The sequence below is a fragment of the Chrysemys picta genome, chromosome 1 (genome assembly GCF_011386835.1).
Source record: "Chrysemys picta bellii isolate R12L10 chromosome 1, ASM1138683v2, whole genome shotgun sequence".
NCBI lineage: Eukaryota > Metazoa > Chordata > Testudines > Emydidae > Chrysemys > Chrysemys picta.
This window is the reverse complement of record NC_088791.1, coordinates 163,732,968-163,758,392: the sequence shown is the minus strand read 5'-3', so window position 1 is coordinate 163,758,392 and position 25,425 is coordinate 163,732,968. Positions and strand designations below refer to the sequence as shown.

At 41.6% G+C, this 25,425-nt stretch overlaps 2 protein-coding genes across 10 annotated transcripts in view; both read right to left on the bottom strand.

The window, feature by feature from the left end:
* Positions 1 to 412: 412 nt before the first annotated feature.
* Positions 413 to 17,956, bottom strand: C1H3orf52 (chromosome 1 C3orf52 homolog). The gene is made up of 6 exons (XM_005283633.5): positions 17,823 to 17,956; positions 9,919 to 10,045; positions 8,761 to 8,891; positions 5,670 to 5,740; positions 3,395 to 3,594; positions 413 to 2,043 (listed from the first exon to the last, which is right to left on the bottom strand). Coding segments are annotated over exons 1-6 (657 nt in total). The 5' UTR covers positions 17,949 to 17,956; the 3' UTR covers positions 413 to 2,041.
* A 62-nt stretch (positions 17,957 to 18,018) lies between these two features.
* Positions 18,019 to 25,425, bottom strand: part of LOC101936040 (suppressor of tumorigenicity 14 protein-like) — a 41,761-nt gene continuing 34,354 nt past the window's right edge. For 2 of the 9 annotated variants that reach the window (XR_010599707.1, XR_010599713.1), the window contains exons 17-18: positions 24,809 to 24,945; positions 23,149 to 23,265 (exon numbers count right to left, since the gene is read on the bottom strand). Coding sequence is in view for 6 of the 9 variants with exons in the window: in XM_042853793.2 (XP_042709727.2) it covers positions 22,854 to 22,946; positions 23,149 to 23,265; positions 24,809 to 24,945 (347 nt within the window). In the remaining 3 variants the exon portion in view is untranslated. Of the gene's footprint in view, positions 18,158 to 21,287; positions 23,266 to 23,932; positions 24,946 to 25,425 lie in introns of those variants that run through there. The other 7 variants (XM_065588773.1, XM_065588779.1, XM_065588756.1 and 4 more) reach the window with 6 other exon arrangements.

Sequence of the window (25,425 nt, the reverse complement as noted above, 5' to 3'; positions counted from 1 at the left end):
CATGAGGGTGGGAGTGAACTTTATCTTCCCCAGGCTAAGAATCAGGAAGACAATACCACCTAGGTGTAGAATATGGCTCTAAAAGCACCTATATCACATTAGTGCATTAAAATCAGTCACATTAAAAATAAGAACTGACACTAAGTAAGGAAACATGAAGTTCTCGCCACATTGTACATACCAATGTGGTGCTGGTGGCAATAACTGTGTGACAAACTGGAGAGTCAGGTGATTCACTCATTTATCCTGCACCACTGACCAGGCTCACTCATCTAAATTGACCTAGCCCAAGTTTTGAGTCATTGCAGGTTTGGTTACACAAGTTTTGCACAGTTCTACCTTTATGGTCATCTTTCAGCCCAAAGTCACCAGTCAAGGCCTAGAACTGATAAAACAACAATTCAAACAAATGTTAAATAGTATCACAAAAATAATTTAATGCATCAGATACAGTTTAGTCATTTTCTAAAAATAGATGCCAAATTTTTAAAAAAGTGATTATAAAGATATATCTTCCTGTAAAAATATATTAAAATTCACATTTCAGTATAAACCTTTGAACTTCAAAACTCAGAATAATTCACTGCAGGAAGTTGCACTTCCATAGTATAATGTTGAAGTTCTCTCTTCAGCCCACAAGTCACAAATTCATAGTTCAGTTTCGCCTTAATTTTTCCACCATGTGCAAATGCAGTATTACTGTCGTTACATGATCACATGTTGACTTTCTGATGTGACATGCTTAGAAACAAAGGATTTGCCTGATGTTACTACTGACCAATTTAGTCAGGTGTTTTGCCTACAACTGTGACTAGTATTTGATCATTCAAAAGGCCAAAAAAACATCATCTCTGGTCATATATCCTATCTGTATATGGTGTGTTGGTGAGTATTTTCTGAGCCCTGCAGACAATCAGGATATGGACTCAAAGAAGTGCTTTTAAAAAAACAAGTTATAGTTGTGTCAAATATTTGCCATTTGACACACATATTATGGACAAATTCTATTAAGTTAGCAAGTAAACAGCTATATTGAGCCCAGAGCAATTCTTAGAACACTGCATACTGGAACATGTCACTGAGGAGCACATTTATCCTATATACCTTTGGGGTACGGCAGTCCTAAATTCACTTTACTCATATCAATAATCCCACTGAATGGAATGGAAATACTTGTGTCTAAGTGTTTGCAGGGCCAGGCCATGGAACAATAGTAGAGCATCATAAATGTACATGGCACTTCACTGTACCAATAAAGATGAAGTCATTGCTCCATAAGAGCTTACAATCAATCTAAATTAAGGCAAGAAACAGGAGCAGACATCTCCACAGGGAGGGAGAGAAAAGGGAAGGATGAGCAAGAGAGCAACATGACAGAGGTCTCTGGAAGAGTTTGAAAGTCATTAAAAAAAAATCAGGAAAACAGTGAAGTATTTAAGCATGTACAGTTTGCAAGAAATGGGTTTGGAGAGGGATTTCAGGTTGAGGGATGAAGTATGGTGGATGCAGTCAGCATGAGAGAAGCCAGGAGGTGAGTGTGGGAAACAAAGTTCAAGGGGCAACTGCATGGACAACTTGGCATGAGCAAAGAGGAAAATGTGACTGGCAGTAGAGTGAGAAGAGTGGAGTGTTAGAAAGGAGCTAGCTTATGGAGGGGCTTGAAGGAAAGAACAAGTTCTGGATTCTATTAAAAAGGCAATATAAAACCAGTGAAGGTGCTGCAAAAGTAGATTAACGTGCTCAGCATCAGGCAAGTTACATGATTTTTGGCAACAAAGCTTTAAGTAGATTGGACAAGGGTGGAGTGAGTGTCAGAACAGCAGTGAAGGAGATGGTTGTATTCAAAGCGTAAATAGCTGTGATAAATATATTGCATATGCTACATACATTACTGCATTGTGTAAAGTGTTCACAATACAGCCATATTCTTCAGAAACCTTTCACAATAATGAAATTAATTCTCATTCCTCAGGATGTTAATATATACAGGAAACACATGTCCTCAAGTGGCTGTGGTAAACTAGGAGTCTTTCCGCTGTTACTCTGAAACAGAAACAGTACATTAAAAAAATTAAAATTAAATGTTAAAACTATCTCAATACATATGTTTCTTAACTACTTTGTGTTTTTTTCATTCACTCCATTATTACTTGAAAAGTTAAGTACGTAGGTGTGAGATCTAAAATGACAGCACATGAGTTGTTGGCTTTCTGTCCCATGCTTAGACAGCTGGATTTTATTTCTTGCAACTAATATGTGAGCTTTTTTTACACACCTTCGTGGCATGATTTAGGCTGGGATTTTTGAAAGCATGCAAGGTTACCCAACTGCCATTGTCTTTCAATGAGATTTGGGCATTGAACTTCCTCCTTTAAGACCCCCCTAAAAATCACTGAAATGAGGCTGTACAGACTGGTTGGGAAAATGTAAGAAGAGGGTCTAGAGCTCTGAATAAACTACATCCTAACTGACCAAAACGTTTTCAGAGTCTGGTTTGAATTTCCTTCCTGAAAAAGTACTTCTACAGTCTTTTTACAACATAGTACTTTTTACAGTGCTTACATTCAGCAGTAAGGAAGAAAAATCACCCGACCCTGGACCTTCAGTCAAACTTTAAGGCAATAGGATTTTTAGCTGGTACGTATACATTGACATTTTAAAAACAGGGGATAGTATCTCATGCGTTCCAATAAGCCACAATATAACGAGAGGGGAAGGAAGGAGGAAAGTCAGTACTCAAGGTCTTTTACAAAAGCCTGATCATAACAGACAATTTCCTCTAGCTCTATCCAGCACCTATGTACATATGAAGCAATACTATTCCTGCACATTACTTGTTTATGGGGTTAGGGAACTTGATTTATTTCTTTGTAATGAGCTATTCCCTCCTCGACTCTGAAGTGAAAAGCACTGAATGTTACCTAGCAGCTACTCCTGACTTTTCCATTAAGGATTTAACACTTTTTTACGAGCATCCAAAAGAAGAGCCTATATTAGGACATTTAATGAAGTCTTCATTACTGAGACCTCTTGTAACCAGTTTTCAAAACGTATTGTTCTTTGCCTGGGACCATGGCTGGAACTGAAGTAGTGTGAAAAGCTGGAGAGATAGGCAGGCTGGTGGAGCACAGTGATCTTTTCACAACTCTTTCTCATCTACTCCATCTAGTACTAAATAAATATCTCTCAGAATGTATGCATACATTAAAGTAAGAGTAGGACAATGTTATGAACACTGATTGTTGATATTTTAGAACATTACCCATACCTCTATGTGCATGAATATATTAACTGACAAGTCCTATTGACTTTCCATAAATACTTCCTTCATTTTAAAGAACTGTGAGTACTTATTCTCTTTCTATAGATAAATTCGGTTATATATGGCACTTACAAGTTAGTGTGAGAGAAGCTGGATCAAGCCTTATCTTAGTACATTCAGGTGATTCCTGATCATAAGTATCTTCCTGATCATAAATATTTTGTCGCAAGACATTCATCACAAACTCTTCACTCATCGTGTACTTCATGAACTCATCAGCCACTGGTGGCAAGGAGAATACAAGCTGGTAGAATGCAGTGGCATTTTCATAACTGAAAAAGAAATAGACCTCAGCAGGAATAAGCACTGAATGCTTTTAGAATTGCCTTTCCTTTTAACATTAGCATTTATTTTTAAAAACCATGACCTAAGGAGAAAACATTAAAAACAACGGCATACTTAAGCTAACATGTTGTCCGCCTTCGCCCTCAAGAGCAACTACTGTTGATGCTAATGGGATTTGTACATGTAATCCAGATATAGCACGGGGAAGACTTTCAAAGGGTCCAAAAAGGCAGTTAGATGTCAAAAATCTCCCCTATATGGCCATTATTGTGAGCAGAGTCCTCATGCAATCCAAATATGGTGATACCAGGAGATCTGCTGCAACTGGACATCTTTATTTTATAGAAGAGCTCACACAAGTGATTGCTTTCCCGCTAACATTATCCATTCTGCCCTCTAACAATATCTGACAACAAGCCAATGTTTCTAATCCAAATTCTGGAGTAGTTTATGTAAACCACTGAATTGGAGTCCAATCCTGGAGTGAATTGTGAATTCATCGAACTGGAATTGCTACATTATAGTCTATATATACAGGGTTTTTTTTTGTTTGGTTTTTTTTTGCTGGTATACGGAATCTTTTATCCCAAAGGATCACAAGATACAGCACGTAGAGCAAATTGCCTCAGCACATGCCTATCTCTGCGGTATTCCACCATAACCAGCCTCATCCAGTCTGACACTAAGAAAGCATCACACCAAGATCACTAATGACCACTCCCTTGGTGAATGAGTGGCTTTGTCTCTGTCCCCTGGCTTTCAGCTGTGTGCTGCCTTTCATGCTGTTCATCATAGTCTTTGCAAATCTATGTTCTCCTAGTTTCCCCCTATTTTTTTGAGCCTTTTATGTCATCTTATGTCCTCCCTGGGCATCCCTTGTACCAGGTCTCCTTCACTTCTCCTCTCCTACCCCTCTCAGTAAGTGACTTCATATGTTTCCACAATTTCCACTACCACCTGTACCTGGACAATTCTAGAATCTACCTCTCAATCCCCTCTCTAACCTCCTCTTCTGTGTTAAAACACTGCCATCAAACTCAGTCTAAGCCCTTAATCTCCCTCCAGCGCCATACTGACACCGACAGCTCCATTGTCTTCCCCCATCTCCCATGATTGCAGCTTTCTTCTGCCATTTCCAGAAAGTCCTGTTACTTCTTACTCTGTACCATCACCAAAATCTGTCCCATCCCTTCCTGTCAATCTTCTGTTGCTAAATGTCTCTCCATAGCTCAGCCACCCATTGCCTTCATTACTGTAACCTGAACCTCCAGCGATCCCTCCTCTCATTTCAACCTCTCCAATCTTTCCAAACCTCCAGTGATCCCTCCTCTCATTTCAGTCTCTCCAATCTTTACTCATCATCTGCTCCTGCTAGTCTGAGCAAGTCATGTAGAAAATGGAAATCAAGTGTGATTTTCTTGTTGCTGATGTGTATCTAGGTTGGCTTTAGGTCCTTTAGAGCACATACCTCTCATTTACGAAAACACCTACCAGGCTTTTGGGCACTGCGACCCGATTTTTAAAAAGGTATTTAGGCAATGCTTCGCTCATTGCAATGCGTAACTGATTTAGGAGCCTAAATCTCATTTTCAAAAGAGATTTAGGTGCCCAAATCCCATTGCCTAAAATCCTAAATGCCTAAATTGCTTCAGAAAATGAGATTTAGACTCAGTTAGGTGTTGCAACACTGAGCGCAGCAATACCTAAATACCTTTGAAATATCTGGGCCTAAAATATATATTTAAGCAAAGTTGCTCTGAAGCAATTCCAGTTTTCTCACTTCAACAAGCTTGATAAAGCTAGCAGTTGAGACCATCAAGGACTGAGCATATGGACAATACTTAAAGATTTCCGATAACTTAACAACATGTTCTACTGGGAGGCAACTTATCTTTTACAAATGTAATTGGTTAATTTTGGTGGAAACATAACTTCACTGATTGTACTGGTATTTCTGCTGAGAAAGATTATTTCAGAGTTTTAGAATGTTTTGTATGTCTATGTGAGGGATTCAATTCTGCTAAACACACACTTAAAGAAAATTCTTACATTAATTTCCTACCTGAAGGAATCCACTTGAGCAGTGATAAAATAGCGCCCCAGGGCTGGAGATGAACTGTAGACATCTATTAGCTTGAAAAGAGAATCAAATATTTCTTTCATGGCATACCTTCCAACACAAGTAGAAGAAAAAAGGGTAATTTAAGTTTTCAGAATGGGGGAAGTGTACAGAATCTTCAGGTCAAGTCCTGGCAGATATCTGTACAAGGAATTCATTTTATTTTAAAATCTAATGGTAAAAATCAGTTTCCGCTCTCATTGGGATTTCAATTTCAGTTTATTTTCTCTGTGCCAATTTAGGGTTTTTTTTTTTAAATACATAATACTTTTCTGTTTATCTGGAAAAATCACTAGGGATTGATCTTAAAGTGGGGACCTCAACAATCTCTACTTATCCTTTGCATTGACGGAACTAAAAATCAGGATAGGAAAGTAGGTGATGCTGCTCCCTTGATAGTAATAAGCAATGTCAGACCAGCCAGGCAAAACTGATCCTAGCTTCTCAAGCCATCTTTTAACGGACTTTGGAATTTGGTGGACTCAGAGCCTTCATTTGTCTTTCTTGTTATCTGAGAGCTTAGAGACATCTGACTACTACCACCTTAATGAGGTGATGGATTGTGATGTCCTTGATATTGACCAGGGCCAGGGTGTGACTGGCTGTATGGGTTGAACTAGAAATTACCAGTGAGAGCCCCAGGCAGAAAAATCATTATTGCCTAGGAAGCCTCTAGGAAAAGTGGTGGAGAGTGAAAGATTGTGCATATCCTACTGAGATACCATTGACAATAAATAGAGTCTCAGTGAGCAAGATAGCCAAGTAAACCTGTGTGTAGGATGATCATTGTGTTGCCTTGACCCAATGGAGATATTCTGCAAAGATTAAGACTATACATATCGACTCATGCTGCCATCTATAATTTAATTATTGATTAGAAACAGTAAGTAGTTAAAATTGTATAAAAATTTTCCTTCTACATAAATCGCATCCCCTTCTGCAATAAGTCTGAGTAGCATTCTTACTCCTATTTTTATACAACAGTTTTGTGTGTTTACCAGATAGTTTTGAGTAGTAGATAAGTGGGAACAAACAACAATAAACCCAACTTGTGAGGCCTTAGACACTTACAAGAGAATTTAACAAGGATGTTTTAGTGTAAGTGTGATCCACACTCTACAACATAGCTCTAATTTAGGCAACAATCCAGCAAAAGCACTTCAACGCATGTGTAACTTTTAAGTCAATGAGACTTCTCGTGCTTAAAGTTATGCTAGTGCTTTGTTGGATCAGGGCCTTACATCATCTAGAAAGAGTCATATTCCAAATCCACAGGAGACCACTGTGACCATCTAATCTGACCTCCTGCATAACACAGGCCATAGGACTTCCTCAAAATTCCTAGAGCATATCTTTTAGAAAAGCATCCAATTTTGATTTTAAAATTTCACAGTGACAGAGAACCCACCATGAGCCTTGGTAAATGGTGCCAATGGCTAATTACTGTCTATAGCGGGGTGCTCACCCTGCTCCTGCCCGGAGGGGTTAAAAACAGTCCTGGAGAGGGCTGTGCCTGGGGAAAGGCTGATTGGGGAAGCAGCCTCAGCTGGGGCCACATCCCAATCACGCCGCAGCTGGCCCTATAAAAGGGCTGCTAACCAGAGCTCAAGAGTCTCTCTCTAGATGCTGAGAGGGATGGGCCTGGCTGCTGGGAGATGAGCAGGGTATCTAAAGGGAGCAGAGCTGGGGAAAGGCCAGAGGAGCTGGGGAGCTCTGGCTTGGAAAACCCCCAGGCTGCAGGCCTTGTTGAAGGCCAAGAAAGGTACGGGGGTTGCAGAGGGGCAGCCCAAGGGTAGGCAGAGGCAGCAGGTCCAAACCCTCCTTGCCGATGATGAGTGGCAATTATACTGTAGTCTTCCCTAGTGAGCGGGGGCTAGATGGTGACTGGCAGTAGGCAAGACTGAGGTGAGGTGGGGATAGGGGGTTGGAGGTTCCCAGGGGAGGGGAGACCCAGCGAGACTGTGGGGTACTGCACGGAGCGGAACCCTGAGGTCCGGGAGGGACACCGGGGCCAGCAGCAAGCAGGACACTGGCCTGCAGAGGGCGCTCCGGAGGTTGGAGAGCTAATTCCCTGGACAACCATCAGGCGGCGCCGCAGTGGTGAGTCGTTGCGCCGTTATAATGTCCCTGTTAAACATGTATGACTTATTTCCAGTCTGAATTTGTCTAGCTTCACCTTCCAGCCATTGGATCATGTTACACTTTTCTCTGTTTTTCTGTCACTGGCCTTGCTGATTTAAAAGTGTCTAATTTTAGTAGCTGCCATTTACCATTCTCCAAGATACTAGTGGAATGGAAAGAATATCATCATATGGTAAGTACATTCATTTGTTTTCCCTCCAAATACACTTCTATCTTTTCTGCATTATTATTGATAATTCTACCATTTCCATCTAGTAATGGATCAATACCAGTGTTTGGATTCTTTTCTTCCTAATATTCTTTAAAAAAACTCTTTCTTGTGCTTAATTATGCGAGCCATAGATATCTTCTTGTGTCCCTTTGCTTCCTTTATGATTTTTCTATAATTCACAGTTTGAGTCATTAATATCAACTTCCTCTTTATTCCATGTTATACATTTTTTTACAGCTGCTTTCACTTCCCTGCTAAACCAAGTCAGTTTTTTAACCAGTATGGCTTCTTCCTCAATCGTAGGATTGTGGCATTTTGAGCACGTAGTAAAGTGTTCTTAAACAATTCCCAACTATCACTCATACTTTTCTGAATCAACTCTTCCTCCCACAAATAAAATTGAGAACCCTTTGACATAGGGCCGCCCGGGGGAGGGAGGGGCGGGCAATTTGCCCCAGGCCCCGGGCCTCACAGGGGCCCCCATGAGAATATAGTATTCTATAGTACTGCAACTTTTTTTTATGGAAGGGGCCCCCGAAATTGCTTTGCCCCAGGCCCCCTGAATTCTCTGGGCAGCCCTGCCTTTGACTCATATTCCTTTGAATATGAGTCATATTCAAAGGAACACCAAATAGGTGTTATGGTCAGAATCAGCTATGGTGAAAGCTCTGTCATAATTACCCTCTTAGTAAGATCTTCAGAATAATTTGATTGAGCAGCACACTTTATTTGTAGTCTTCCAGAAAAATTGCGATAATTTCCACTTGATACTGATTCAGGATCCCAATATTCATCTTCATCTATGTAAACCTCTGTAATACCAAAAAATGAAAGAGCATGTTCCCAATTGGCTGTTACAGATAGAAAAAGTTCAGAATCATCCAACAATGAGCAGCTCTCAAAGCATGGTCAACAGAACATGCCAGGGGGGCTATCAAACGGACACTATCAGAGTGGAGATGTCTTTGTTAGTGCTCACATAAAATCCTTCCTGCCATATGTAGCCCAGACCTATTTCCAGGGACATTTTGACTAGCTGAACTCAAAGAAACTTGTGCCTCGAAGCAGCCCCTATGACTGCTTTGTCAGGTGTTTCTAAAATGTAAATTTAGCCACAGTGAAAACTGGAGGGTTACAGGCTGACAGGCGCAACACGTAAGTTAGCCAAAAAAATTTGAGCAGTTGTGGGTGCACACACCACTCTGACTATTATTAGGAAGTCTGACCCCCAGGCAAAGCTAATGAATTGCACCAATACAAAATATCAGGATAACACCAGTCTGGCTGCATTCATTGCATTGACACAAGTATGATTTTCTTCTTGTCTCTTTGACCTTGTCCTAGTATTATTTTCTCATGTAACCATGCTCTGTAATTGCCATAGGGAAGATATTGGATCAGGCTGGGGAGCTGGCCATCAGAGGATTTTAGCTTAAGAAAAGGCCCAGAGTATAACAATATGAGAACCTTTTTTCCAGACTTAGTTATATTAACAACCTTGACATACCCCTATTCAAATCAATGGGCATGTTGCCATTGGATTCAAGCAACAATTATCTTAAAGGCAAGCTACCAAGTAGATATAGTTTAACAGAAAGAAGAGTAATAGGTTTAAATGTACAGGCATCAGCCCCTTAAGATCTCTAGGTGCCTTAACTGAAAATCAGTACTAGTTAAAACATGCCCAAGAAGAAAATTCCTCAAATCCACCGAATACTCGACTGCTCAACCCAGCACATATTATAAACCACCTCCATGACAAAACTCAACAGCCAAACTCCAGACAGGCTGCAGCATGCATCTAAAAGAAAAACACACTATCAAAAGTAAAGTACGTACCTGAATAAAGAATTAAGCTGATAATAATCACTAGAAGGAGCCCTAGGAAAACTGAAGATATAACCATCCACAGTTTACATTTCCAAAAAATTGTGTCTCCACAAGACCTCCAGTAGTAGGCTCTCTCCTAGTCATACAAAGAATAAAAGAAGATGTCTGTTAAGAAACTAGGATGGAAAAGGGGAGAAAAAGAGCTTTTCTTTATCTTTAGGATAAATAATAAAAAAAAATCTATATAAAGACAGGAGATATATTGCATTTTTACTGTGCTTTTAATTCAAGGGTATCAAAATACTTTCAGAAGCATTAGTATCACATCACTTTAATTAAACCAACATTAGTTATAATTAATATCAGTAGGTAAATTGACTTGCCTAAGGTCACAAAGTGGTAGAGTTAGAAGTAAAACCTTGTCTACTTCTGAATCAATCTGCTCTGATAAATGAAGACTGTAGAAATGATGCAATTTTAACTCAGTAATGAAACCAAGTGGTTGTGTATAATTTGGTTGACTAGCAAATGAGTTTCTCCTTGGAGATGAGTGTCCATATTATTTGCAAGGGCTTGATTCCAGGCACAGTTGCACCTCTTCAGTTTAAGATATAATTTTAAACTGATACTTCGAAACTGGTGCAAAAAAATGTGTGAACACACTTATTGAGGTTTCAATCAATCAGACGTACTTTCACTAAACTTAAATCAATTAGGAATAGGTTTAAGATAAACCAAAATAAGCCACGTCTTAAATCAAAGTCTCTACACACAAGGGATTTTCACCAGTTTAACTAACCCAGTTTAATTAACCTGGTGCAAATTTAGTATCTAGACAAGAGCCAAGTTTCTTGAACCTGTGCAAAAAAGCTTAAGTATCTAGAGTCTCATGAGTGGTTCTCAGAAGTCAACATGGAGCTTAGATCTTGCAGACCTTGTAACCTGCTTAATGGAGCTTACAACGTCTGCAGGACGGGTCTCTGTTCTTAGTGAGAAGAACTGGAAAAATATACTATTCATGAATATTATGTGCGATTCCATTTCCCTGATCAGTTATTTATTGGGGCCTGACTGAATGTACAGAGCTTAGGCAAGGGAGGCTGTCAAGGGGCTGTTACAGAACTCAGTAAGAAAGGTAAAACAATGACATATGTAAGAGTGCAGCAGAATACGGACCCTGGACTTCAGAAAAGCCCTCAGGGAACTGATGGGCAGGATCCCCTGGGAGGCTAATATGAGGGGGAAAGGAATCCAGGAGAGCTGGCTGTATTTTAAAGAAGCCTTATTGAGGGCACAGGAATAAACCATCCAGATGTGCAGAAAGAATAGCAAATGTGGCAGGTGACCAGCTTGGCTTAACAGGGAAATCTTCAGTGAGCTTAAACACAAAAAGGAAGTTTACAAGAAGCAGAAACTTGGACAGATGACTAGGGAGGAGTATAAAAATATTGCTCGAGCTCGCAGTAGTGTAATCAGGAAGGCCAAAGCACAACTGTAGTTGCAGTTAGCAAGGGATGTGAAGGGTAACAAGAAGGGTTTCTACAGGTATTTTAGCAACAAGAAGGTGGTCAGGGAAAGTGTGGGACCCTTACTGAATGGGGGAGGTAACCTAGTGACAGATGATGTGGAAAAAGCTGAAGTACTCTATGCTTTTTTTTGCCTTCGTCTTCACAGACAAGATCAGCTCCCAGACTGCTGCACTGGGCAGCACAATATGGGGAGGAAGTGAACAGCATTCAGTAGTGAAAGAACAGGTTAAGGATTATTTAGAGAAGCTGGAAATGCACAAGTCCATGGGCCCGGATCTAATGCACCTGAGGGAGTTGGCTGATGTGATTGCAGAGTCATTGGCCATTATCTTTGAAAATTGTGTTGATTGGGGGAGGTCCCGGACAATTGGAAAAAGGCAAATATAGTGCCCATCTTTAAAAAAGGGAAGAAGGAGAATCCGGGGAACTACAGCCCGGTCAGCCTCACCTCAGTCCCTGGAAAAATCATGGAGCAGGTCCTCAAGAAAACCATTTTGAAGCACTTGGAGGAGGGAAAGGTGATCAGGAACAGTCAACATGGATTCACCAAGGGCAAGTCATGCATGACCAACCTGATTGCCTTCTATGATGAGATAACTGGCTCTGTGGATATGGGGAAAGCAGTGGACGTGATATATTTTGACTTTAGCAAAGCTTTTGATACGCTCTCCCACAGTATTCTTGCCAGCAAGTTAAAAAAGTATGGATTGGATGAATGGACTACAAGGTGGATAGAAAGCTGGTTAAATCGTCAGGCTCAATGGGTAGCAATCAATGGCTCAATGTCTAGTTGGCAGCTGGTAGCAACCAGAGTGCCCCAGGGGTCGGTCCTGGGGCCAGTTTTGTTCAACATCTTCATTAATGATCTGGATGATGTGATGGATTGCACCCTCAGCAAGTTCGCGGATGACACTAAGCTGGGGGGAGAGGTAGATATGCTGTAGGGTAGGAATAGGGTTCAGAGTGACCTAGACAAATTGGAGGACTGGGCCAAAAGAAATCTTCATGAACCTGGATGAGGTTCAACAAGGACAAGTGCAGAGTCCTGCACTTAGGATGGAAGAATCCCATGCACTGCTACAGGCTGGGGACCGATTGGCTAAGCGGCAGTTCTGCAGAAAAGGACCTAGAGGTTACAGTGGATGAGAAGCTGCATATGAGTCAACAGTGTGCCCTTGTTGCCAAGAAGGCTAATGTCATATTGGGCTGCATTAGTAGGAGCATTGCCAGCAGATCGAGAGAAGTGATTATTCCCCTCTATTCGGCACTGGTGAGGCCACATCTGGAGTACTGCATCCAGTTTTGGGGCCCCCACTACAGAAAGGATGTGGACAAATTGGAGAGAGTCCAGCGGAGGGCAACAAAAATGATTAGGGAGCTGGGGCACATGACTTACGAGGAGAGGCTGAGGGAACTGGGCTTGTTTAGTCTGCAGAATAGAAGAGTGAGGGGGGATTTGATAGCAGCCTTCAACCACTTAAAGGGGGGTTCCAAAGAGGATGGAGCTCGGCTGTTCTCAGTGGTACCAGATGACAGAACAAGGAATAATGGTCTCAAGTTGCAGTGAGGGAGGTCTAGGCTGCATATTAGGAAAAACTATTTTGCTAGGAGGGTGGTAAAGCACTGGAATGGGTTACCTAAGGAGGTGGTGGAATCTCCATCCTTAAAAGTTTTTAAGGCCCGTATTGACAAAGCCCTGGGTGGGATGATTTAGTTGGGGTTGGTCCTTCTTTGAGCAGGGGGTTGGACTAGATGACTTCCTGAGGTCTCTTCCAACCCTAATCTTCTATGATTCTAAGACTGCCCTTCAGGTACCCAACTTTAAACAAGTTAAGATAATAATGGATGGGCCATCAATTGAATGGCAAAGTTACTTAGCTGGCTCCATCCAGGCCAAAATGTTTTACTTCTCCCAAGGCTAAGTCTAGAATCAAAGAAGATTCAAACAGCTCATGGACTATATAGAAGGGGTGAGCCGAGAAAACAGCCAAGATATATGAATACTTGAATACTGCATGCAGTTCTGGTTGCCCCATCTCAAAAAAAGATATATTAGAATTGGAAAAAGTACTTCAAGGCTGCTTCCCCACTCTGAACTTTAGGGTACAAATGTGGGGGCCTGCATGAAAAGTTCTAAGCTTAACTACCAGCTTAGATCTGGTCTGCTGCCACCACTCCCAAAGTGCTAATTCCCTTCCCTGGGTAGCCTTGAGAGACTCTTCACCAATTCCCTGGTGAATACAGATCCAAACCCCTTGGGTCTTAAAACAAGGAGAAATTAACCATCCCCCTCCTTTCTCCCACCAACTCCTGGTGGATCAAGATCCAACCCCCTTGGATCTAAAAACAAGGAAAAATCAGTCAAGTTCTTAAAAAGAAGGCTTTTAATTAAAGAAAAAAGGTAAAAATCATCTCTGTAAAATCAGGATGGAAAATAACTTTACAGGGTAATCAAACTTAAAGAGCCCAGAGGAATCCCCTCTAGCCTTAGATTCAAAGTTACAGCAAACAGAGAAACACTCTAGCAAAAAGGTACATTTACAAGTTGAGAAAACAAAGATAAAAACTAACACGCCTTGCCTGGCTGTTTACTTACAAGTTTGAAATATGAGAGACTTGTTCAGAAAGATTTGGAGAGCCTGGATTGATGTCTGGTCCCTCTCAGTCCCAAGAGAGAACAACCCCCAAAACAAAGAGCACAAACAAAAGCCTTCCCCCCACCAAGATTTGAAAGTATCTTGGTCCTTTGGGTCAGGTGTCAGCCAGGTTATCTGAGCTTCTTAACCCTTTACAGGTAAAAGGATTTTGGGGTCTCTGGCCAGGAGGGATTTTATAGTACTGTACACAGGAGGGCTGTTACCCTTCCCTTTATAGTTATGACAGGTACAGAGAAGGGCAACAAATGTTTATGGATATGGGACAGCTTCCATATGTGCTGAGATGAAAAAAAGACGGACTGTTCAGCTTAGAAAAAAAGATGACTAAAGGGGGATATGATAAAGGTCTATAAAATCATGAATGGTGTGGAGAAAGAAAAGAAGGAAGTTTTATTTACATAAATACATAACACAAGAACCAGAGGTCACCCTATGAAATTAATGCACAGCAGATTTAAAACAAACAGAAGGGAGTACTTCTTTACATAATGCACAATCAACCTGTGGAACTCACTGCTGAGCAATGCTGTGAAGGCAAAAATTATAACAGGGATCAAAAAAGAATTAAAGTTCTGGAGGATAGGTCCATCAATGGGGATGCAACCCCATGCGCTGGATGTCCCTAAGCCTCTGACTGCCAGAAATTAGGCCTGGATGATGGATCACTCACTAATTGCCCTGTTCTGTTCATTCCCTTTCAACCATTGGTCTGACCCAGTATGGCCATTCTTATATGCTTATGTGTGAGTGAAAAACCTGATAGCCTGGACGGACACATACACAGACAAAGGGAGAGGGCTGCAAGCAGTCAGCTGGTTCTCCCAACTCAGAGATGGGGAATGAGAAGTGCCTAAGCTGCAGATAAAGAGGTTAAGTGTAGGTGAGGGAATAGGTGTGCACATCTCTTGTTTTAACTCCACCTCTCTAAGTGCTATGTATCTTCTGAGCAAAATAAATTATGCCTTTTGTGCAAGACGTTTCTGTAGCACTGCCAATGCATGCTGTGTCAGACTCCCAAGGGAAACTGGCAGGTCAGGTTTTCCCCCAGGTCAGATTGGCAGTGACCTTCAGATTTTTTCACCTTCCTCTGCAGTGCGTGGGTGAGGGTTAGTCATCAGGATTATCTAGCTAAATCTCACTTAATCATTTCCCTGCCACTGCAGGGGCATTGGGCACTTGTGCATATTGGGTCCCTCCTATTCTCTGCCTCTGGAACATAATAGTTTTCTGTGGGCTGACACACATTGGTCTAGTTTTAATTGTTGCATTTAATGCGGGGGGGGAGGGGTCCTGGGTGGTGTTCTTGGCCTGGGTGGTGTTGATGATATACAGGAGGCCAGACTAGATGATCTGGTGGACCCTACTGGCCTTAAACTCTATGACTATGACCTGTTGAATTAGTTAGGGGCTATAACCTAAAGACTCAGTGAGGCATACACAAAGAGAAGTAGAGGGATAGGCCTACTCCTTGAAAGGGGTTCAATCGGGTGACTGGAAAAGGATCTCACCAGGGACAGGCTACCCAGGAATGTGTGACACTTAGTAAGGAGCAGGCTGCCCCTCCAGACCTTGCAAGCTACCTGCGGATAACAGTACCTGGGTAACAGGACATCTTCCTAATGGTACACAGTTCTTCAAGGGGATTACATTTATGTATGGAGTTTCATTCAGTGCAGAATGTGGAACTTTTGAACCCAAACTGGCAGGCTGCACTTACAAACTTCCTATTCTCGAATCAAAACTAAAACATTTATACTGTAATACCAAGCGTAGTTTCAAAGTTTCTTGGACCAGACCATTTGGTTTATGAAGTTTATAGATTCCTCAGGATGTTAAAAGTATTCATGGAAAAGTTTACAAAAACATCCACACCTATGAAGTTAATAATATCAGTCCACATAGCCCTTATATGCAAGCACTCATAGCAAATGGCAGAAAGAAGTTTTGAGGGGGTTATTTTTGTTTTTTGGATTGGGGAGTGAAGAAGAATTCACTTACATTGTTAACTAGGGCACTGCTAATGTTAAGGTGTTGGTGTCTACGTTTAAAAAAAATGAAGAAAATATGAAGAGACAGACAAGAACCATTTGATTATTGTACATTTAGGTTTTCACTTTTTGGGGTAGATTGCAGGAGGCGGGCAAAGAAGACAGTGAGTAAAGCACATGTGTAGGATGTTTTGTTTGGATATTTAAACACACGAGGTTTATAGTGAAATTAATAGGAATGTTGTGTGAAAAAAAGAAACAGGAATTTTCTAGCTTTTAATTTAATGCTTGACACTAGTGCATCACGTTATCTCTCACAACACTCCTGTGTAGTCAGAAGGCACAATACCCATTTCATGGGTAAGGAAACAGAGGCAGACATTTGCCCAAGGCTACGGACATGAAGGCCTGGATTTCAGCTCAGGTTTCCAGCCTTGTGCTCAGACCAATACAGAGTGCTGCCTCTATTAAAGAAGTGTCAACTGACTTGATGTAAAGTACACATTCAAATCTGTGATTCCTCCCTAGAACTGAACCAACACCCTCTTTACTTAGATAAGAAAAAACAATATGTCACAGAGCTCAGGGGAAAGGTAGCTACTGAAAACAATGAATAGTTTTACAGTCAGGTTGGGCAGTGCTGTGGTGTTGATTACTGGGTGATAGGAGTGAGGCAGAAGAAGAAATTGGGAGAAACCGCGTTGAAGATACTTTTCAAGCACACTTTAGATCACTTCAATAGCTAAGAGCCTGATTTGCCAGTGCCGACAGACACACATATCTAAACAAAAACTAACCACAAGTGTCTGGTGGGTAAATCCCTAGATTGGGTTTTAGGAAACTGGATTAAATATTTGGCTTTGCCACAGACTTCCTTTGTGGTCTTGGGCAAACCACTGAATGTTACTGCATCTGAATTCTCCATCAGTAGACTGGTGATACGACTTCTTTTCGTGTATTTGGGGCAGGCGTCATCTTACCATGTGTATGTGTAACATGCTCATCATACAAATTAATAATCGTTCCCACTCACAAGTTACGAGCATTGTTATTAACAAGCCTATTCTCGTTTTAGCAAAGTTAAAGAAGTTTACAATACCAGTAGAGGGATATTGTCGGCTGATGTTAATAATCTAGGATACAAAATTTATATCTACTGTTGCTTCCTTTGATCACACTACACACTTACTTGTACATTAAAGGAGAAGTGCTAAATAGTTTTGGCCCAAAGGTTAGATTGTGGGAAGGGACAAACTTTTTAAAAAGGAAACAAATCCTAATACTAGCAGTAGTGTTTTCCTGGCATTTTAATTCTTTTCCAAATGAAAACCTTTTTAATTTGGATTTTAACATCTCCCTTTAGTGACTGGGAATTCACCCATTGCAATACTGATATCATGACAAACTGAAAGCGAAACTCCTAAAATTACAAGTGTGATTTCATTTTGGAATGAATGCTAATGAACAAACAGTATTAAAAATGGCAAATGAGTTAGATTTTAAATATTCTGTTTCAGTCAGATGTCATTAACAGCAGAGGAAAAGAAATCTGCATTTAACCTTAGTATTTCTGACATTTAACTATAAGTCAACAAACAACAACAACAAAGACATAAAATAAATTTTACAATAAAGCAACGTATTCCACCAGAATGCTCCTCAGTTATTTCAATCACTGTACAATGTTTAGGTAACATGCTTATAAGTAGAAAGTGAATGAAGTAGAAAGTGAGTCCTACCTTTTTTGTCATGGATGCTTCAGGATTAAGAGGTTTATTATGGTCTGCCTCATTTTCCTCCTCAAGTTCTCTCCCACCTTGTAATTCAATAGCCTGACATTCACGTTCAGGAACATGGCCATTCATTGCTTCCACTTCTGTGAGAAATTTTTATTTGAAGGCAAATACTGACAAGACTCACTTCCTTCCCGTTTCTGCTGTGTTGGTGTCAGCTCAGGGTCAAGATTTGAGACGTCAGCAGCCAGGGTCCACATAATTTACAAGCAAGTGATCTCAGCAAGTTGGGTAAACAAGGGAAATTCCATGGAGCGGGGAGTGGACTGGGACTGTATCCTCTGAAAAAGAAATGGGATGAGGCGGAAGTATTGATTTGCCTGCACTTTTGAAACATAAAATGTTCATTCTCAAGCTGTGTCATACTAGATTTTCCAGTTTGGTTACCTTACTACACCAGCCCTTAGCCAGCACAAGCAACATGGTGCTTGCTAAAGCAACAAACTCAGCAGATGAAGCAATCTATCTTTGTCTCAGAAGAGAAGATGGTGTTTTCCGACAGGGCAAGCAAGCAATCCCCCTGTCACATGTCTGAATACCACTATACCTGTACAATACAAAGGAACGAAAGCAAGCTTACATTTATACAGCACTTTTCCCAAAGAAAAGAAACCAAAAAGCTCAGTAGACAAAGTACGTCTGAGCTGTCAAGTTCAGTTCTGAACTACCCTAAAACTCAGGCACCTGGGTTCATGGCTTTGTTTCATGTAATGATCGCCTGACCCAGAGGCTCCTGGAGAGGTCTCAGAATATTCCTGATGGATATAAGCTCCTTTCACTCTTAAGCCATCAGTTCTTAGAAAAATAGGAAAAGTCAACAATACATTTTCAGACGTTAAGATCTGCAATCATTAACCTTGTGTAAGCTTTATGAAAATTGTATTCCTATTTCACTTACCTGTCAAGGCCAACGTTAGTTCATTCACAACTAATAAATGAGGCCTGCACACTAACTCCTGAAGTGTGCACCCAAATGCGTACTTCGTGGTTTACCTCTCTCTCATATACACACACGTTATATATAATGGGCAGAACTAAAACCCCGGTGTTGAGACCACACACCCCTAGCGTAAGGGAATTTGAGAGCTAGATCTGAACTTTGTGGCCAAGGCTCACATTTAATCTAAAATTCTAGGAATGCAACGTCCTTCTCTGGTGACGATATTCACAGTCTTATCAATACATGGAGTAGAAACAAACTCAAACCTTGGCAGGTTTAAGTGCTTCACAGTTCAACTTTATTTAAAATAAAGAGGAAACGTCAGTTGATTTTAACTCATCTACAGCTTACAAGCTGTGACTGCAATTCTAAGCATACCAAGAGTTCAGAGTGAATTACTTTATTTCAGTAGCGCCGCCAAGCTAGTAAATACTTAGTCACCACTATTCAAGAAACACCAGTACATTAGTAAAATACTTTTAGAATTTTAATATCTTTAGAGTTTAGAATAGACAGTGCTTTTACATTCCATTAAAAACCTGGAGAAAGTACCACACATTTTAATGAGAGAATTATATTTAAAAATGAGTCTTAAATACATGAATTATGTAACATGAAAACAACAATAAAATTAATTCCTGTATCTACGTGTAATTTACAGAACGCCTTCCCCGATGTACTGTACAATGAGTCAGCCTACGAAAGTGAGCTAAAAATAAGTGAGGGTAGTATTGCCAACCTCGAGAGATTACAAATCATGAGTTAGACTCAAAATATGAGGGTAAAAAAAAAAATTACATAGTGGTTTCAGTCTTGATTTTTGAATGCTCCCCCACCCCCAAGAGAGAGCCACAATTACTGGGCCCCACTCTCCCAAATTTATTAGATAAGTAGATTTTGGCCATTGCTGAAGCTCTCATCCCCACATCAGCCCATCCCCTGCCCAGCAATTCATTCTGCTCCCAGCCTCTGAATCACTCCTGTCCCCTCAATCCCTGTATCAGTTCAGTCACTGGTAGCCCCCGCCCTTAACTCCCACATCAGTGCAACTCGGCCTCCCCTCTGCTACTCCGGGGTTCTTCATCCCCGTCTCCCAGGTGTGTGTGTGTGGTGGGGGGGGCTGCAAAGGGGTCCCCTTTCCCACTTTCAGGCTGGAGGGCAGCCCCAGGGCTCTTCAGCCTCCCCACCCCTGCTGCTCCTTTCCATGCCCCAAGGCCAGGTGCTGCAGAGGGGAGGAGGGCAGAGCAGTGGAGTTGTCCTGAGCTGCTGGGCTCTTTCTGATACCTCCTCCCCATGCCCCTCTTATGAGGATGGCTTTGGATTGCTGCAGAGGGGAGGAGGAGGAGACAGCGCTCTTCCTGTGGCAGCCTGCCCCATTTGCCCACCTCCTGGGGAAAAATAACCAATCAGAGGGCTCAAATACACTAAAGGACTTGGACTACTTGCATCATTATGAGACTGGCCCAGACCAGCCAAAATCCTATCACTCATGACAAAGAAAAAAAAAATCACAAGATTCTGGCCACACTGTGAGGGGCACGTTCATGTAACATAACCAAGCTGTGTGTTTGTGAGTGTGGCAGGGAGTGGCATCCAAGTCGCCAACTGCCATCATCATGTTACCTCAGGTCTGAAAACCTAAAACTACAAGCTATTGAAGGGGAGACCATTAAAGCTGTCTAGCGGGGTTAGATAGATCTTCCATTAATTTTAATGATACAGGTGCTTTAAATCCCCTAGACAGCTTTGGAAGTCTCAATCTGGATCTATCTACTGATACCAAGCAAGGAGAAAAACTCTTGTGATCAATCTGCTAAGCAGGAACCCCTTCTCCACTGATCTATGACCCTCTGGGATGGACATTCAGGCTCATCCCCTTCTGCTGGCCAGTAAGGAAAAGGGGCAGAAACCATGACCCACGAAGTAACCTGGCACTTGGGGAAATGGAGCAGCAGAGAAGCTGATTGCACAGGGAAACTTCCAGGTAACTGTGTTCAGAGCAGGCTGCAGCAGGAGCTGGGCAACCACATATGGAACAGTGACTGATGGACATTGCAGCCAGGTTCAGGTATGTGTGGATGCAGCAGAGACTGGGCAGGGAGCCAACATAAAGGGGTTCTAATGAGCCACACCACTAACTGATCCAGGCCAGGAAATCTGCACAGTCTTATTAGCTTTTAATAGACAACTAGACTGGAGAAAGCACCTTAGGCACTAGGTCTGAAAAGCTGTTTAGTGGGCCCAAATAAGAACCACTATTGTTTCACTTTGAGCTCTAACAGTTTAAGCCACTGTACCTAGGGTATTTGCAACCTTTCCCTCTCCTGCCAGACCTAGTAAAATGCCCCTTTCCTTTCTCCGAGTGTCTGTGGGGTTACTGGGACACACCAGGGCTAGCACAAGGCCTAGCAACTGAAGCACCTCATGCCTTACCTCCCAGTTGCAAAAAGAACAGGAGTACTTGTGGCACCTTAGAGACTAACAAATTTATTAGAGCATAAGCTTTCGTGGACTACAGCCCACTTCTTTGGATGCATATAGAGTGGAATAAATATTGAGGAGATATATATACACACATACAGAGAGCATGAACAGGTGGGAGTTGTCTTACCAACTCTGAGAGGCCAATTGAGTAAGAGAAAAAAAAACTTTTGAAGTGATAATCAAGATAGCCCAGTACAGACAGTTTAATAAGAAGTGTGTGTTCTTTTTGCAGATACAGACTAACACGGCTGCTACTCTGAAACCTCCCAGTTGCAGTATCTCTGACACACTACTAGTACCTTAGAGGTTGGGTGTACTACAGCCCTAAGCAGATAGAATAATTACAGCCTAATAACTACTATAGATCCAGGTGAACCTCAAGCTGTTTTGACTACAAGATAATCATCCAAAAAGTATAGATTCCTATTAAAATGTACTCCAATCTTTTTGGTTTGGAATATCATATGATCAAGTTCCTGTCTTTCTTTGTGTAGGAGATAATTCAAGATGACACTCTTATTGCAGTCTGACACCCACGAAAGAGTTAATTTGAATAAGTCTATTACTATAAGTAGCTAGCAACAGGTTTGTTCCCACAAAGTATAATCAGCAATGTGTTGTGATTATATAGTTTAACATTTGATAGCAGCCAGGGAGCTTGGGCATGTGAAGTTTTGTTTGTACCAGACTGAAAAAGAATTCTCTCTCCATCTAATAAGTGCAGTTTCCTTTAGATTAACTGAATTGAGCTCCTCTTAATAAACTCAGCATTTTCTCCTGTTCTAAAATACCATCACTCCGAAGACACCAATAATGGTATTTCAGTCCTTGCAAGTTTAGGGCCAGATCTTCAGGTTTAATGGGACTGATTTGTGCTACACTACTGATGGAATTTGATCACATGTTTGCATAGGTGCTGGCACTAGGGATAGTGGGGTGCTGCCACAACCCCCGGATTGAAGTGGTTTCCATTATATACATGGTCTACAGTTTGGTTCAAGAACTCTCAGCACCCCCACTATAAAAATTGTTCCAGCCCCCCTGTATGCTTGTCTTAACCAGCCCAGGGAGGATCATGAGAATCGAACATTGGCACACAGCTTAGTGTTATCTTTTGTCTTGAACGCCAAACACCCTCCCTGCTGCTAACTTAACAAGGAAAGGGATCATGGCTACCAAAGTGGGAGAGAGTTTGGGGTGCCCCTATATCACAACAAACCAGAGCTATGGTTTTGGCCTCTTCCAGCTTAAAAAACATATTAAGGTAGAGCAGCCTGAAGGCTCCTCTAAACACAGCCCAGGAGGAGCAGCATAGCAGCACCATGAGCGAAGGAGAGCTTTAACCCACCTTTGCACACCGCCCTGACTGGCAGCTTGTGTATTTTGACCAGATGTGAGAAGTGGGCCCTTGATCCTGTCTGAAACCACAATACATTGCATATGGAGAGTGTATGTATGTATTTATATGTGCTGGGGCTGGAGAGGAGGGGAGAGGAGAGGAAAGGAATTATCCAAACATCCAATAAGGTTTGGCTGGAATTTGGCCCAAGGTTCTAATCCATTCTTACTTCATTCAACCCTGTTTGTCCATTTCTGGTGATGAAGACATTGAAGATGGAAAAAGTTACTTTCAGTTCAGACTGTTCCTGAAATGTGCAGAGAAGTTAATAACAATTTTAGATCTTAAAAAAATATATATGAACTTCAGCACAAACATCTACAGTGTTTCCTTATGTTATCATCATAAAAACATATTTCATGGATTACTCCGGTAAAAATGGTGACTTTTGTTTTCTTCTAAGCGCATCAGTTTGTGTACTGACGAATCCAGTCATAAAGCTCTGTCACCTTTGTATATACACCAGGGCGGTTACGCCGAGCACATCCTTCACCCCAGCTGACAATGCCGGCAAGATACCATCTATTTCCCTTTCCGACGCAGGCCAATGGACCTCCAGAATCACCCTAAAGCAAAGGATACAGTTCAATCATTAGAATAAACACATTGCACTGTAATAAGATGATTAGGTAACATATGGACAGTAGACACTTTCTCCCTCAAATTATTATATTTTCTATTTCTGGACAGTGGCTGTACATTTGTTTATGCATCCAATTCATGTTGTAACATTTCATTACAACTAAGACGACGGAAGAATGCAAATTAATAGAACTAGGCTAGGGAGGTTTAGATTTTTATTAGTGAATGCTGGTAAATGTCAGTTTTACCATATACACCACAAACAGACAAAAAATATTTCCAGCAATAATAATTAAAATTTACAGATAGGCAAAGAAAGAATGTATTAGCGTTTGATTTAAGGATGTTTACTTTGTGTGTTTTGATGTGTGATGCTGACAATTTGTTTTTTAACTATTAGAAAGTTTTAACTTTTTGAATCTCAGTATCTACTGTCATTACACAATTATTCTCCGACACCCTCTCCCCATAATGTCCCTAAGTGTAAACATTTAAAATTGATAAAAAATAAAAAATGCTTAAAACAAACAAATATAATCCATCAAAATTATTTTAAAAAATGAAAATCTAATTCTGCCAAACCCAAATAGAACACAATGGCAACAACAAGGGGATGCAAAGGAGAAGAGAAGAAGATGAATGGTGACTTACCTCTCTTCTGCCAAACATCCCATTGAACAAGCAGCTGGTCATAGAGCAGTACAGGGACAGTAGAAAGAGATGAAAAGAGGGAATTCCACCGTGACTAGCCCATGAGTTCAAGAATAAGAAATTTATCATTGAGATTCCATAAACAACCCTAACTCAAACTCCTTCATCCCTATATCCCTGTTCACCCAAAACCAACAGAGGCCCTCTTATGGCAGAACAATCTCAACAAACTGGATCTTACCTATTGTTTTGAAAGGCAGCATTTGTTTCGAAGCATGGGAGGTGGGTATCAAAGGCAGGGGAAGGCTGAGCCTCCCCAGACAGCCTTGCGTGGCCCCATCCATGCTCCACCCCAGACCCGTTCCTGCTTCCCCACGCTGTGCTGCAGGGGGCTCTTCTCCTTGTGGCAGGTGCCCCAGACTGGGACTAATGGGGGCAGCCTGCACTCTGGGGCTGGGGGAGGGGGCTGCGCTGCCCGCCCACCCGGCGCTCTGGGGCGCACTGCCCACTCACCCTCCTAGTGCTCCAGGGCTGGGGGAGGGGGCCATATTGCCCACCCAGCACACTGGGGGAAGGGGACGTGCTTGGGTGGCCTGGAGCAGGGTGGGGGAGGGGAGGAGGCTCTGGGCTTTGGCAGGAGAGGCAGGGCCTTGGGCAGAAGGGGCAGGCCAGGCCAGGAGCTAGCCTCCCCGAGCCCGCAATTCACCTGCCACCCATGTTTCAAAGGATGCAAGTATTGCCTGTCAAACTTACCTCCCTTGTCACTAATTAACCACATTACCAAAACACTGTGCTCCATCACTGCATTAAAACCAAACATTCCTGATATACAAAGGAATTAAATAATGGTAGTTTTCCTACAGTTTTCACTTTTACCTGGCATGCATCAATGCCACCATTAAGATTTCCAGCACACAGCATTCGAGATGTAATCAGATCATCATATAGCTTGTTGCAAATACTTTGATTAATTATTTTCACTTTAGCTTCTTGCAGTGTTTTGGCAAGGTAACCTAGAACAATATAAATGTAACATATGCCGGTTTTACAGTTCTGAGGAAAAAGCACATACATCAGAAGGGAGGAATGTGTTTAGAATCTACAGAGCCTAAGGGTTACTATGTACTGTAGCTTAACTTGCCCTTCCGCACAGCTTTTGAATGTCTGTTACTAATGCCGCTTTCATATAAGGAAGACAGGAAAGTTTACAGCCCTCTGCCATTGTTACCTTCTTGCATTTCCTTAGTCCTTCCTTTGATAATGATTAGCCAAACCTTGAAGCAGAGGATGGCATGGAGATCTGCAGGAATTGTCAGTACAACACGCGACACCCATGCCAAAATTTTGGTTTTGTTACATGCTTTGCCCTCACTTGAGCTTTTTAATATTTCTTTATTATTTGTATTGAAATTGTACCCAAAGGCCCCTTTCAGGTCCTATTATTTGGCAACCCGCTGCTACTCCTAGTAGAGAGGGAATCGGGGAGGAGGTTG